Source organism: Caloenas nicobarica, chromosome 24 (genome assembly GCF_036013445.1).
Source record: "Caloenas nicobarica isolate bCalNic1 chromosome 24, bCalNic1.hap1, whole genome shotgun sequence".
Taxonomy (NCBI): Eukaryota; Metazoa; Chordata; class Aves; order Columbiformes; family Columbidae; genus Caloenas; species Caloenas nicobarica.
The window spans coordinates 3760552-3774132 of NC_088268.1; the positions used below are offsets into that span (position 1 = coordinate 3760552).

Sequence of the window (13581 nt, forward strand, 5' to 3'; positions counted from 1 at the left end):
CTCGGAGAGAGACACAGAGCCAGGCAGGGATCTCTGGTAGGTTTGTGTCCCCTTATCAAGTGTTTTCATCATGAAATGAGATGCCTTGGGAGATCCCAGAGGAGCAGGGGAGTGTCCCGGTCCCACTGAAGCCCCTGCAGACAGGAGAGGAAATTCGGAGTGAAGTTTGCTCTGACTGCTGCCCTCCCACACCTCCCCGGGGAACGGCCTGAGAAGGTCCTCAACCACCCCCCCCAAATGCTGTCCCTAAGCATGAGCCTGGAGGGTCCCCTCCTGACCTGGCCTGGGACACCGAGCTGGAGCCAGCTCGGCCCAAAATCAGAAGGTTCCTGCTCCTCAGTGGTGCCTGCAGCTCCCTGGCCCTTATCAGGGTGACATTTCTGGGCTGTGGGTGCCAGCACCAGCCCTTGGCTTTGAGGAACCGCTGCAATCAGGCGACGTAACCCATTTCTCACTTGCATTTGGCTGCCAGGAAGAGAACAGGGGACTGTGTAATCGCTTTCCTGGGGATTAGATAATGAATCAAAGCTTTGCTCAGCTCCCTGCTCCAGTGAGCCCTGCCAGGAATTGTCCCTTCTGATCCTAGAGCTTGGGGCAGGATCACAGAGGGGCCGAGATGGGTCCGAATGCAGGTGTCCCCCATGGATGGGGGGGGTCCAGGGCTTGTTTCAGGGTTGGCTTCAGCACCCCGTGCCCATGGGAGCTCCCACCGTCCTCCTGCCATGTCCCTCCTTGCCCTGATGCACATGAGATGTCACCCAAACCTCAGCTGTGGCTTTAACCCCAGGCAGATAACTCAGGAGGATTTCTTTAGCCCAGAGTTGAAGCCGTAACCCGTCTGCAAGTTTATCCCAACATATAAATTTATCAAATTGAAACAACTCTGGCTCCTAACCAGCCGCATTAAATAAAAACCCTCTCGGCGTTTTTCCTTCCCTGGCCAGTGGGATCTGAGTGTGAATGGTGTGATAGTGCCTTATCTGAGCGCCAGAGCCCCGACCTCCGCCTCGCCTTGGCCAGCGAGCCCTAATCGCGCTGGCCAGATGTGGCAACGGCCTCAGAGCGGCCAGGGGCCAGACGTGGGGGCCTGGGCCAGCCCCCCCGCCATGGGAACCACAGAATGTCCTGAGCTGGACCCACAAGGATCGCCAAGTCCAACTCCTGTCCCTGCACAGGACACCCCACAGGTCACTCCATGTGTCTGAGGACGTTGTCCAGTCTCTTCTTGAACACTGTCAGGTTGGGGCCGTGACACCTCCCTGGGGAGCCTGTTCCAGTGTCCAGCACCCTCTGGGTGAAGAACCTTTTCCTCATGTCCAACTGACCCTCACCTGGCACATCTTCCTGCCATTCCCTTGGATTCTATCACTCTTCACCAGGTACAAGAGCTCAGCAAACGCCACCTTCTCTGTTGAGCCCCTCCATGGGACCGGGCTTAAAAGCACCTCTGGCTGCCGGAGCGAGAACCGAGTCCATGATGGTACAGCTGGGAGCGCAGAGAGGTTTGGGGTTTTAAACTCTATAATGCCAAATCCAGGTGGGTTTCAGCCGTAACCTTCCATGGCCACAGACCTCCCTGCCTTTTGCTTTGCTCCGAAGTACCAGGAAGAGCCATGACTGCTCCTGTTCCCGAGAATGTCGTGGCTGGAGGCTGCCACGCTCCCTCCCTCTGTGCAGTCTAATTACTAATTATGTCTCCTTCATCTCTACCCAGTGCCCAAGGGCTTCAACGCCTGAGCAGCCTCACGCAGGAGCTCTGGGCTGGCTCAGGTGTCCCAATCCCGTGATTACAACATCAAACATTGGGAAGTGCTGAATAAAGATAAGGAATAGCATAGAACGAGAGGAAACGGCCTCAAGTTGCGCCAAGGGAGGTTGAGGTTGGATCTGGGGAACAATTTCTTCCCCAAAGGGCTGTGGGGCATTGGAACAGGCTGCCCAGGGCAGTGCTGGAGTCACCATCCCTGGAGGGGTTGGACAGACGGACATGAGGTTCTCAGGGACATGGGGCAGTGCCAGGGCTGGGGGAACGGGTGGACTCGATGAGCTTGAGGGGCTTTTCCAACCAGAATGATTCTGTGATTCTAAGCCAGGCTCAGAGGACAGCCAAAAGGCTGTTTTACCAGCTGACAGGAGCTCAGATCACCATGAGATACAAAACGTCACCGTCCCCCGCAGAGGTTACAGCCAGGGAACATCTGCTCCCTCCAGGGCAGTGATGGCTCCTCCAGCCCCAGGACTCGTCCCACGGCACCAGAAAATCGTGAGCACAGGGGGTGAGTCCCACAAGGACCTCACAAGCATCACTGGATCCGATCTTTCATAACCAGCCGAGACTGTGGAAAAAGGAATTTTACACCATGTTCATTCTGGAGCAGGGGACGTACTCTTCCTCCTCCTCCTCTTGCTAAGTGGGAAGCTGGAAAAGCACAGTGAATCACTGCCAGGAGCACCTTGGAAAGAAAAAGGCTGGTTTTAGGCTTATCTAATGTCACATCAGCCATTTCCGAAGAAGGGAACAAATTTAATTAAGAACACAGGCTCACTCAAGGACAACCAGGTTACGTGCAGCCCACGCACCTCGGAACGCAACGCTGAGAGGTCGGCATCGTGCGTACGGAGGGCGAGAAATCCAAACAGCCCGGGCCCGGCTGGTTATTTGGGATCAAACGCAGATGCCCTCGGGCACAGAACTGCCAGCACAGAACCACAGCTCGTTGCGGGGGCGCAAAAGCTGCCAGAGGGGAATGAAAAGGGGGACAAAAAGGGGCACGAAAGCTGCGCAGCAAGCAGAGAGGGGAAAAGTCAATGCAGGTGGCAGGAAGAGGGAGGAAAAGGCAGATCTTGGACATGGAAACAAGCCCAGGGCAGGTACTGGTAGCAGAGAATTCCTACAGAGACTTTCCTGGCTGCAAACACAGAGGGAGGACCTGTCCAACCAGCGAGCACTGGGGTGTGCGGAGCCCACGCCATTGCAGGGACACATCCTGCCTCTGCCGGGCTCCTGTCTGCACCAAACAGGCTGCATGGAGCCAAATTTTTGACAATAAAGGAAGATTTCATGCTGTTGGCTGCTGGAATCATCAGCCCAAGCATGTTCATACTAAACCCTGGGCAGTGGAAGCAGGTAGAGTCACTTCAGAACAGTTTTTATACCAGAAATAGTGTGGGCAGCGGTTGTCCCCCTGTGCTGGGCACTGGGGAGGCAAAACCTCGAATCCTGGGGGAAGTTTTGGGCCCCTCACACCAAGAAAGGCCTTGAGGTGCTGGAGCGAGTTGAGAGAAGGGAACGGAGCTGGTGAGGGGCTGGAGCACAAGGGTGATGGGAGCGGCTGAGGGAGCTGGGGGTTCAGCTGAGAACAGGAGCTGAGGGGAGACCTTCTGATCTCTGACCTGCCTGAAAGGAGCTGGGAGCCAGGGGGGTCAGGCTCTGCTCCCCAGGAACAAGCGCCAGGACCAGAGGAAACGGCCTTAAGTTGCTCCTGGGGAGGTTGAGGTTGGATCTGGGGAACAATTTCTTCCCCGAAGGGCTGTCAGGCATTGGCACAGGCTGCCCAGGGCAGTGCTGAGTCACCATCACTCTGCTGTACCTGGGTCGTGGTTTCTGGCAAACCGGGTTCTCCGTTATCAGCACTGAGAATCTCAAGACTCAGTCATACCCTCCACCAGCCGCTGCTGTACAGAGTTTCCCCCACCTCTGCAACAAACCCATTAGCTTCCATGGACCGTACGTGGAAAATAGATGTTGCCCTGAAGACAGGCAGCAAAGGGAACACACAGTCCATAGCTCTGGTGTGTGGAAAAAAAGCTCCTGTGCTGCCTGCTGCCCATGGGGGTGGGGGCTCAGCAAGGCCACCCCCTCCCCAGCACGCTGCTGTATTCACCCGGCAGAGCCAGGAAACGCGGCTGAAGGGCAAGAAGCTGGTTTGCTGCTCTGTCTCATTTCTGATGGAAAAACAGAGATAGAGGAAAAAAACCACCCAGGCTGCTCTATAAATACATCTCATTTTAATTACTTCGAATTAGTTCCTTGGCCTCCGCCCCCACCCCGCTGCACAGATCAGTCTTCTCCAGCACAGCAGCGACGGCGAGTTCCTTGCGCTTGTCTTCACCCCGCCTGGCAGCGCAGCGGGGACGGCAGAGCCCAAGCCCAGGGCTGGCAGGAGGGAAGGAGATGCCCTTGGAGGCCAAAGCTGGACCAGCCGTTCCGTGGCCTTCCCAGGAGCCGGGATCAGCAACAGGAGCAGACCCGTTATTCCACTTCTGGGTGGTCCCCGCTCAGAACCGCCAAGAGCAGCTTTAGCCTCTCAAACACAATCACCAGGGAGAAAAGACAGAGGATCTCTGAATACTTTCAAGAAGTCACGTCTTTGGAAGGCTTCGCAAATTCTCCTTGCCCCCAAGAAATCCCGAGTATGCAGCTGCTCGCAGTCAGGGCTTGAAACCAGGCCAGGAGAGCGAACCTTCCCGGCGAGAACCGCGTCAGCAGCCAGGGAGGAGCGGAGGGGGCTCCTGTCAGAAAAACTTGACACCTCGGCCATCGTCCAGCGTGATAATTTCAGCCTTGTGCTCTTGCTGCAAGGCTTGCAGAGCACGGAGCAGCATCGCCTCATCTAAGCCGTGGAACTCTAGGGAAGGACAGAGGTGATAATCACATCAGGAAACAAAGAGACTCAAAAACCAGGGATTGGCAGCAGCGGAGGGCTCTGAAAGCACCTTCCAGACTCCAGCACCGTAATGCTACGGCAAATCCAGAGTCACGGCTACACCGACAGACTCATTGCTACCTTGCTGCATCAGGAACAAAGCCTGAAGGTCAACAAGACAGAAGGGAATGAGTCACAGCAGCCTCAAAGGCATCAAAACAAAACACCAGATAAAGAGTTGGGCACTAGGGAGGCTGGTGGGGCAGGGGGCAGTTTAAAATGTAAACAGTCATAACAAAGGGAGCCGCAAAGTGGTAAAAAAGATTCAGAGCAGAATTTGCCAGTGGTGACCGGTGCGAGCTGGCATAAGCAATTTTAAAATATTTAATCAACAAGGCTATAAACTGACAATCAACTGTTTACGCACTCAAATCGAGCGTGCTCTGAAAACCTGCTCCGGATCGTAACACATGACGTTACCTTCATTCTGTGTGTCATCTCCACTGGCCAATTCGTACAGCGTGAATACCGAGTTGGTCAAGCCATTCTTCGACACCTGGAAACACAAAATCAATCTAGCAAATCTCATATGTGTGACTTAACGTCCTCAACACGATCTCTCGTACATCTCAGTGCAAGCTGCAATGTGGGCAGCACTCGATGAGCAAAAATAGCCTGGAAACACTCTGGGGCACTGGAGAGTCAAGAAATGACACATAAAGAAACTGAAAAGGTTCCTTTCCCTGCCCTTCTGCTCTTTCTGCCCGTGTGTTTCGCAATAAGGATTTGTGCTGCACGAAGGCAATGCAGCAACGGTGCTCTGTCCTCACTATGGAAGGAAAAATGTAGTGGGAGCCATGACTGTGCATCAGCTGCTCAAAGTGCACCTTACACAGTGGTTAACATCTCTGCAACAGAGAGAAATGGAAGAGGAAACGTAAAAGCAGCGAGGAAGCAAGAGAGAAATATGACAGTGGCCTTTTTCACAAATTGCAGCTGATACCACCTGTTCTCCCGACACAGAGAGCCTGGTCTGTGGGGCGAGACAGCTCCTACGTTCTCACCCACTGATAGATGAGCTTCCCCCATTCTTCTGGTCTCCTCCACATGATCAGAAAACTGGTTTTGTTCTTATCTAACCATTCCAGGTTTCCTGAAACCAACAGGGAAAAGGTGTTTAGCCAGAGCACAAGTTTACAATGACAATCAAACCCGCAGATTTCATGACATGGGCCAGACATTACACCCACAGGCAGCTCTGGGCACCTGGCTTGTGCCAAATTAGAATCACAGAATGTCCTGAGCTGGACCCACAAGGATCGCCAAGTCCAACTCCTGTCCCTGCACAGGACACCCCACAGTTCACACCATGTGTCTGAGGACATTGTCCAGTCTCTTCTTGAACACTGTCAGGCTTGGGGCCGTGACACTTCCCTGGGGAGCCTGTTGCAGTATCCAGCACCCCCTTCCTAAATATCTCTCTACATGTACAGAATTTAATTTATTTTTTGAGCCCCACTCTTCCTCCCACAGCCTCTCCTGCCCTCGAAAGGCCACAGTTTGGCTCCGGGGTGCAGGCGACCCTGAGAACCTGTGGGCGGGGAGGTTCGTGGGTCGGGTGAACCCCAGGTCTGGGTTCTGGCGGCGGGACGGAGCCTGCCCGGCAGCTATGGGTCAAACAGATAGACCGACGGACGGACGGACAGACCGACCGACGGACGGACGGACCGACCGACCGATGGACGGACGGATGGACGGACAGACCGACGGACAGACAGACTGACGGATGGACGGACAGACCGACGGATGGACGGACAGACAGACCAACAGACAGACCGACGGATGGACGGACAGACAGACTGACGGATGGATGGACGGACAGACGGATAGCACACACCGTTCTTGCGCAGCTCCTCCAGCACCACCTGGATGGACTCCAGCGGGAGCTTCCCTGGGCGGGGGTTAAGGAGCTTCTGACCCATCGAGGGCGGGGAGGGAGGGCCCAGGGCGGCAGGCGGGGGGACAGCGGGGCCCGGGGGGGGACAACGGGGGGCCCGGGGGGACAACGGCCCCCAAAGGATACGCTGCAGGCGGCGGTTGGCGAACAGCGGGCTGTCCTGGGCCTCCCGCACCGTCATGGCGGGCAGGCGCTGCCGCTGGCTGTAGGCGAGGGCCAGCGCGCACCAGGCCGAGAGCTGCTTCTGCCGCGTCTCGCCGTTGGGCTGCAGCCTGCGGGAGCTCCGCTCGGTCACCGGGGCTCCCGGTACACCCAGCCCGGCCCCGCAGCCTCCCCCTCGGCCCCATCCCCGCTCCCCCGGTGCCGTCCCGGTCCCGCTCTCACGTGAAGAAGGGCGGGAAGTTGTACTGCCAGGGCCACGCGAAGCTCATCGCCGCCACCGGAACCGCCGCCGCCGCCTTCTGCGCCGCTTCCGGCCCGCCCCGCTGAGCCCCGCCCTCCCGCGAGGCCACGCCCTCCTACGCAGCCACGCCCCTACGGAGCCACGCCCTCCCGCGAAGCCCCGCCCATCCGAGCTCCGCCCTCCCGCGAAGCCCCGCCTCCAACGCAAGCCCCGCCCCCTCCGAGCCCAGTCCCGCCCCCAGACCTCCCCGCCCCCCACGAATCCCCGCCCCCCGCCCCCCCAATCCCCGCCCCCTCGGAGCCCCGCCCCCTCGGAGCCCCGCCCCGCGGCGCAGCCCCTGCCTGGTTCCCGGTTCCCGGTTCCCGGTGGCACCGGGAGCATTCCCCGCGGAGGGGTGCGGGGGCTCCGGTCGCGCCCAGCGCCGCCCCGAGGCCGTGCCGGGGCGGCGCTGGCGGCGGGAACGGGCGGTGGAAGAACCGGCACCAAGCATGGGGGGAATAAGCGTTTAATCCCCAGTCCCGGAGCCGGCGGTTGAGCCGGGAGCAGGGCGGGAAGCACCGCCGGCGGCACAGCGGGAACCAGTATGTGCCGGTAACCCCGGGACCCCCTCCCGGGGCACCCCCTTTCCCGGGGGGCTGCGGAGCTGCTCAAGCAGCCGGTGGCCCCACAGCCCCGGGGGCAGAACCGTGGGGTAGCACCTGCGTGCAGGGCTGCCACTGCCCGTTTTTTGCCCGTTTTCTGCCCATTTTCTCCCATCGCAGGTGGGACAGCGGGCAATCAGCCACCCCGCGCTGCGGCACTAGGCCTGGGCTTTGCCGTCCTTGCTGCGCCAGATCACCAGGGTGACCAGGAAGGGGATGAGGCAGATGGGGGCGATGATCATGGGCAGCAGCACGTCCTGGGGGGGGTCGAAGACCTGGTGCTGCAGGGTGCAGTTGTGGAAGTAGCGGCGGTGGCTGCGGAAGATGTACTGCTCGGCCAGTGCGTTGGGGTAGCCGTAGTGCAGGTGGTCAGCCCAGTCCTCCAGGCAGGCCTGCAGCAGGCTGTAGGGCCTGGGGAGAGAGCCGTGGGGTGCTGGGAGGGGACTGGGACATGTGGGGACACGGGGCTCCCGGCAGGAGACACCAGAGACACTGACCTGCTGGGTGGCACTGAGCAGCACCCAGCAGCTTGTCCTGCACCCACTGCCCGCACCAGCCGGGAGCTGCCGGAGGGGAAGGTGGCCCTGGATCCCTGGAACCAGAAGCTGGTGGCCCATTAGCACGGCCTGGGGGCTTTGCCCACATAGAATTGTTTCGATTGGAAAAGACCCTCAAGATCACGGAGTCCAACCATTAACCCAGCCCTGGCACTGCCCCATGTCCCCAAGAACCTCATGTCCGTCTGTCCAACCCCTCCAGGGATGGTGACTCCAGCACTGCCCTGGGCAGCCTGTTCCAATGCCCCACAGCCCTTTGGGGAAGAAATTGTTCCCCAGATCCAACCTCAACCTCCCCTGGCGCAACTTGAGGCTGTTTCCTCTGGTCCTGGCGCTTGTTCCTGGGGAGCAGAGCCCGACCCCCCCGGCTCCAAGCTCCTTTCAGGCAGTTGTAGACAACAGAGGAGCCACAGGCAATACCCCCATCAAAGGGTCCTCTCCAGCCATCCCACCACCCCGTACCTGCTGATGACCTTCCACTCGCACAGCTCCGACACTGTCACGTTCCTCATCAGGTCGACAAAGAACTCCCAGCACTTCTGCGTGATGTTGGTGTACGTCTCCTCTGCAGGGGAAAGGTGCTGAGCACAGGCGCTGCACCCCTGCCACGGCCTGTCCCTGCTTGCAGGTGACACCTGGCACCCGGCCCCATGGGGGGACACGGGCGCAGTGCGGGGCTGGACCCCACGGCAGCCCCGATGCGATGCCGGGAGCACGGCGGGACAGGCTGCTGCCGGTGCCCCCGCTGTGACCAGCGCCGGGGAAGGCTCTGCGGCACAACCCGGCTCTTTTGGGGCCACACAGAGAGCGCGTGCCAAGGGGAAAGGGGGGGTCACCCTGCGGCCCTGCCTGCCCGCGGCACTCACCCACGAGCTGGGCTGTCCAGTTGAACACGGCAACGGGCGGGCTCGTCCTGGCATCCTGGCCAAAGCCCTCCGCCTCGGCACCCACATGGCAGAGCCCGGTCCCCAGGAGCGCTGCAGAGGGGAGGGGACGGGGTCAGCGGGGGCGGCGCTGTCTGGGGGCTGCGGGTCACAGCACGGGGGTGAGCTGTGCCCCCACCCATGGCGAGCCAGCGCTGGGGGCCGCCCCATCACCCTGGGCGGCTGTGTCGCAGCTGGACGGTGCTGGGGCAGGAAGAGGAAGCGCTGGCCGCAACGGCACTGTCGGAGGGCCGCTCCACCCGCCGCCTGCCCCGCACGGCCCGCCATGGCCGTGGCGCATGTGCCCCCTCTCTCCCACCAGCCACTTGCTCACCAGAGCCCCACAGCCCAAGGAAACCACCCCGACCATCAGCCACCCTTGGCCATGGTCCCACGGTGCCAGTCAGGTGGTGAACCACCGCGGTGGGCCCTGCCTGGGCTGCTCACGTCGATCTCCGGCACTGGCCATGGGGTGCTGCCGGCTGGCACGGTGGCTGTGGCAAGGGCAGCCAGCCCTGTCCTGGTCCCTGTCCCTGTCAGCCCCGTCCAGCCCCTCTCTGTCCCACCCAGAGCTCCCTAGCCGTTCTCATGGCTCATTTGCAAAAAGATCAGGGGTGAGGGTGGTGGGGGACACCCCGCAGTGCCTGTTGCCACCGGCCCCTGGCCACGCAGGCGACGGCCACCCCAGTCACCCTCAGTGCTGGCCCCGTACCGGGACGGATGATTTGCCGGACTGAGCTGAGACCCCGGCCCCGGGCCCCAAGCACCGGAGGGTGGCTGTGTGCGGGGTGGTGCAGGGCGCTGAGCCTCCCGCCGCCAGCACCCGCGGCCCCGGGGCCGCCCGCCACGCACTTACCCCAGAGCAGCAGGAGCCCTCGGGACAGCCGGCCGGAGCCCGTCTGCGCGCACGGTGCCATCCTGCAAAATCCTGCCGGCTAACGACCGGACAAGGATTTCAATGGAAATAACAGGAAGCAACTCCTTTCCTCTGACAGGGGCAGTTTGACTACAGGAGACGTGTGAAAAATGAGATTCGCTCAGCGCTGCTTTAAAGCGGCTCTCCCGGCGGGACCCCGCCGCCGCGCGGTGCCGGCCCCCGCGGGCATCGCTCCCGCACCCCGGCACCCCATGCCTCACCCGGCAGCCCAGAGGCTCCGCTCCCCGCGCAGCACGTCCAGTTTTACGAGGCCGCTATTTGTTTACTTGTGTATTTCTCTTTAATCCTGTCTGGGCTGGGTTGTGAAATCCCTCGTCTCCTGCGTGGAGGGCAGGCAGCCCGGCAGCCGGGGGGAGTGGACGGGGAAGCGTAATGTCCCCGGGCAGGCGGGGCGGGGGGACCCATAGCCCCGACATGCTGGCTTCTGGCTTACCCGGGCACCTGCCCCATGGCCGGTATCATTGGGGCAGCCCCTGCTGGGGCTCGGGAGGGAAGGGTGGTGACAGTGGTGGTGGCACAACTTGCCTGCGGGTGCGAGGCCAACGCAGGCAGGGAGGTGGGGAGAGGGCAGAGACTTGGCCGGTGTTGCCGGTGCTCAGCCTTGACGCCATCCTCCCGCACCGCCCGGCTCTGCCGGAGCGCCCCGCTCCTGGCACAGCTCCCACCCGTGGGGTCCGTGTCCCCCCGCACCGAGGACGACCCCAGCCCCCTGGGGACGGGGCTGAGGCCGGGTGAGCTCATTGCACCTTTGGCCCAGGGCGGAGCGCGAAGCCAAAGCTTCCCCTTTAACAGCCCAAGCGTCAATTGGAGCCTGATGAAGCTCAGCTCCGAGGGACCCTCCCTGCTGCGGAAAGATGATCTCGCCGGGCGTCGTGCTCCCCGGCAAATGTCGTGGCAGAGCTGCCCGACCCTCCCTGGGCCACGACTCCAGGGCACCACAGGACCTTTCACAGGCGAGCGGCCGCATCTGGAAGCCATCAGGCCCTGGCGCTCCGGGGGCCGCGGGGTTGGAGCCCCCCTGGTCCTGCTCTTTGTTGGAGCCGCTGGAGCCTCCGGCCGGGCGGCGGGAGCCTCTGCCAGGGAGACACCCAATGATCTCAGCGCGGCCGCCCCGTCCTGGGGCATCCAGAGGGGACAGGCAGGGACGGGATGGGCAGGGTCGGGATGGTGGCTGCCAGCCAAAGCCTGGGCTCGCCCCAGCCTGGCATCCCCATCGCTCCCACCCTGGGGCGCCCAGAAAGGGGCTCAGCCCACGCAGGGTCAGGACCCAGCACCCTTCTTCCAATGTTCCTCCCACCCCAAAGCAGATGCAGCCCCAGGTCCAGCCTTCCCCTGCGCCACGGAACCCACTGCATCCCCAGGGACACCCAGACCCCCGCCCATGCTCAGCCCTGTCCCCATCACCCTCTGCCCCCTTGTCCTGCTGTTAGTTCCCAGGTCTGGGGGGCAGGAGGGCTGTTGCCGGCCCCTCGCCGGCAGGGGGGCAGGCAGGGGCCAGGCAGCTGCCCACTGGGGTTTGAGCCCCTTTCCGGGCTCTGCTGAGTGTGAGGGCGGCTGCAAGGGGCACGAGGCAGCTGAGCCCCACAGCCACAGCCACGGCCATCCCGGGGGGCGCCCCGCTCAGCGTGGGGGTCCCAGTCCCTGTGCAGTTGGTGAAGTATTCGGCATGGACCTGCAGGAAGAAGGCGTCGAGGACAGCGCAGGGCCAGGGGCAGGAGAGCAGCTGGGCCAGCAGCTGGGTGCAGCTGGAGAGTTCGCTGTAGGTGCTGCGGAGGGGGTGGCGTGAGGCCAGCCTGCCGGCACGGGGACAGGGACACATCCACCGCGGTGGCCCTGCAAACGTCCTGCTCCGAGCGTGCATTCAGCAGCACCAGGGCTGACACTGACCCACCTGCTGATCTGGTCCCAGTGGCAGCGGCTGCCCTCGGGGGTGGCCATGAGGGCAGCGTGGAAGGGAGCCCAGCAGTAGACGGAGATCCAGTCCTGGTAGGTGTCCTGGCAGCGAGCTGGCCCCCCCAGCACCTCCAGCGGTCCTGCAGAGCACCGGCCAGACCCTGGGATGCCACCCTGCCCCTACTTCTGCCCCCAAGCCTGGTTTTGGGTGGGCTATTTGTGTTCACCCCAGTGGAACACTCCCAGCTCTGCCCAGCATGGGCCGGTGTCCCATTTGCCATGCAGGAGTCCAACACATGGCCCTGGGGGTCCCACGCGGGGTCTGCAGGGGCTGCCCATGGCTGCAGGGGCCTCATGGGCTCAGCCAAGTTGGGACCTGAGCTCTTGTGAGCCCCAGCACAGACCACATGGGACACACTGAGGTCTGTGAGCAGAGAGGGAGGACAGCCAGGATGGCAGGAGGGCAGCTTGACTCACCGTCCTCGTCCATGTACAAGTAGTGACCTGGAAGGACAGATGGTGCTGCCAGCGCTGGCAGGACCCGCAGGACCGTGCCAGGACAGGTGCCTGTCCCCCAGTGATGCAGAAACCCCCGCCAGCAGCAGAGCACGTGGCCGCAGCGATGCTGTGGCAGCCACGGCCAGAGCTACACTGGGACGATGGCACCTGGGTCTTACCTTCCTCCTCGAGGTCCCCGTACTCAGTGTCCCCGTGCCCTGCAGCCAAGAGACACAGGGTGGCAGGGCTGCACAGGCAGGGACAGCCCCAGTGTCCAGCCAGCTTGAAGCATGAGCCGGGGTGATCCCAGCACACCAGACACCCCTTGTCCTCCCAGGCCAACCTGAGCACAGCCAAGGTGACCAGGCCAAGCGGAGGGAAGGGGAGTGGGAGGCTCCTGGCTCTGCCTTGGCCTTTGCAAACAGGGCAGAGCAGTTTCACCAACCCCTTGGGAAGGGAAGCATGTGGCAGACCCTGCCCAGAGCATCCTCCAAGGGGAGCCAGGGGAGCTGGAGCACAGATGAGTTGGGACAGAGGAGATAAACGAGCTAGGGACCCCGTGGGGACGCACCGCCTGGCCAGCCCCTGTGCCTGACCCCCTGGATGTCTCCGTGCAGTCTCCCCCCAGGCTGCACCGCATAGCAGCGGCCCCAGTGGCTGCGAGTCCGGGCTGCTCTTACCCCGCTGGAGCAGAGGAAGGAGCAGAGGAAGGAGCAGGCAGCCGAGGAGCCGCACCCCGAGGAGCCGCACCCCGACCAGCATCCTCCCGTCGCCGGGCCCGCTGCTGCCGGGCTGGGGCTGAGCCCGGGGCTTTATCCTGGTGCCTGGCCCATCCCAGCGCTGCCCGCCCGCTCCCGAGCCAATGCCCGCGAAGGTCGGGGGGACGCCGGGCTCCCGCCCCGCCTGACTCAGCGAAGCTCCGAAGGCATCGGCTGCGGGTCCGGACGGGATGCGGGGCTGCGGGCACCGGCTCGTCCCCCGCGGTCACCCCGGCGGGGCCCCCCGCCCCGGACCGCCATCCCGGGGCCGCCGGAGGGGAAGGACGGGGCCCCCGCCGGGCAGCGCCCGGCACCGCCCGCTCCCCGCCGCCGGGGCCCCCGCAGCAGGAAAGCCGCCGCCAACAGCC

General features: G+C 62.4%; 2 protein-coding genes across 3 annotated transcripts; both read right to left on the minus strand.

The window, feature by feature from the left end:
• Nucleotides 1-3985: 3985 nt before the first annotated feature.
• VPS25 (vacuolar protein sorting 25 homolog) lies at nt 3986-7077 on the minus strand. The gene is made up of 6 exons (XM_065651172.1): nt 6988-7077; nt 6730-6875; nt 6544-6597; nt 5711-5799; nt 5127-5202; nt 3986-4628 (listed from the first exon to the last, which is right to left on the minus strand). The coding sequence occupies exons 1-6, from the start codon at nt 7032-7034 to the stop codon at nt 4516-4518; spliced, it is 525 nt and encodes a 174-aa protein (XP_065507244.1). The 5' UTR covers nt 7035-7077; the 3' UTR covers nt 3986-4515.
• A 425-nt stretch (nt 7078-7502) lies between these two features.
• Nucleotides 7503-10354, minus strand: RAMP2 (receptor activity modifying protein 2). 2 transcript variants are annotated; one of them, XM_065651366.1, is made up of 5 exons: nt 10265-10354; nt 9984-10133; nt 9071-9181; nt 8667-8769; nt 7503-8058 (listed from the first exon to the last, which is right to left on the minus strand). In XM_065651366.1, the coding sequence occupies exons 2-5, from the start codon at nt 10042-10044 to the stop codon at nt 7806-7808; spliced, it is 528 nt and encodes a 175-aa protein (XP_065507438.1). In that variant the 5' UTR covers nt 10045-10133; nt 10265-10354; the 3' UTR covers nt 7503-7805. The 2 variants fall into 2 exon arrangements, with proteins under 2 accessions (XP_065507438.1, XP_065507439.1); XM_065651367.1 differs by lacking the exons at nt 9984-10133; nt 10265-10354 and adding an exon at nt 9267-9312.
• Nucleotides 10355-13581: the final 3227 nt, after the last annotated feature.

Excerpts from the sequence above, each read along its gene's own strand:
- VPS25 (XM_065651172.1), bottom strand. The coding sequence starts at position 7,034 with ATGAGCTTCGCGTGGCCCTGGCAGTACAACTTCCCGCCCTTCTTCAC. Across the intron at positions 6,598-6,729 it reads CGCCAACCGCCGCCTGCAGC|GGAAGCTCCCGCTGGAGTCC; the intron begins GTATCCTTTGGG and ends ACCCCCGCCCAG. Across the intron at positions 4,629-5,126 it reads AGATGACACACAGAATGAAG|AGTTCCACGGCTTAGATGAG; the intron begins GTAACGTCATGT and ends GTCCTTCCCTAG.
- RAMP2 (XM_065651366.1), bottom strand. The coding sequence starts at position 10,044 with ATGGCACCGTGCGCGCAGACGGGCTCCGGCCGGCTGTCCCGAGGGCTC. Across the intron at positions 8,770-9,070 it reads CTGGACAGCCCAGCTCGTGG|AGGAGACGTACACCAACATC; the intron begins GTGAGTGCCGCG and ends TTTCCCCTGCAG. Across the intron at positions 8,059-8,666 it reads GAGTGGAAGGTCATCAGCAG|GCCCTACAGCCTGCTGCAGG; the intron begins GTACGGGGTGGT and ends CTCTCTCCCCAG.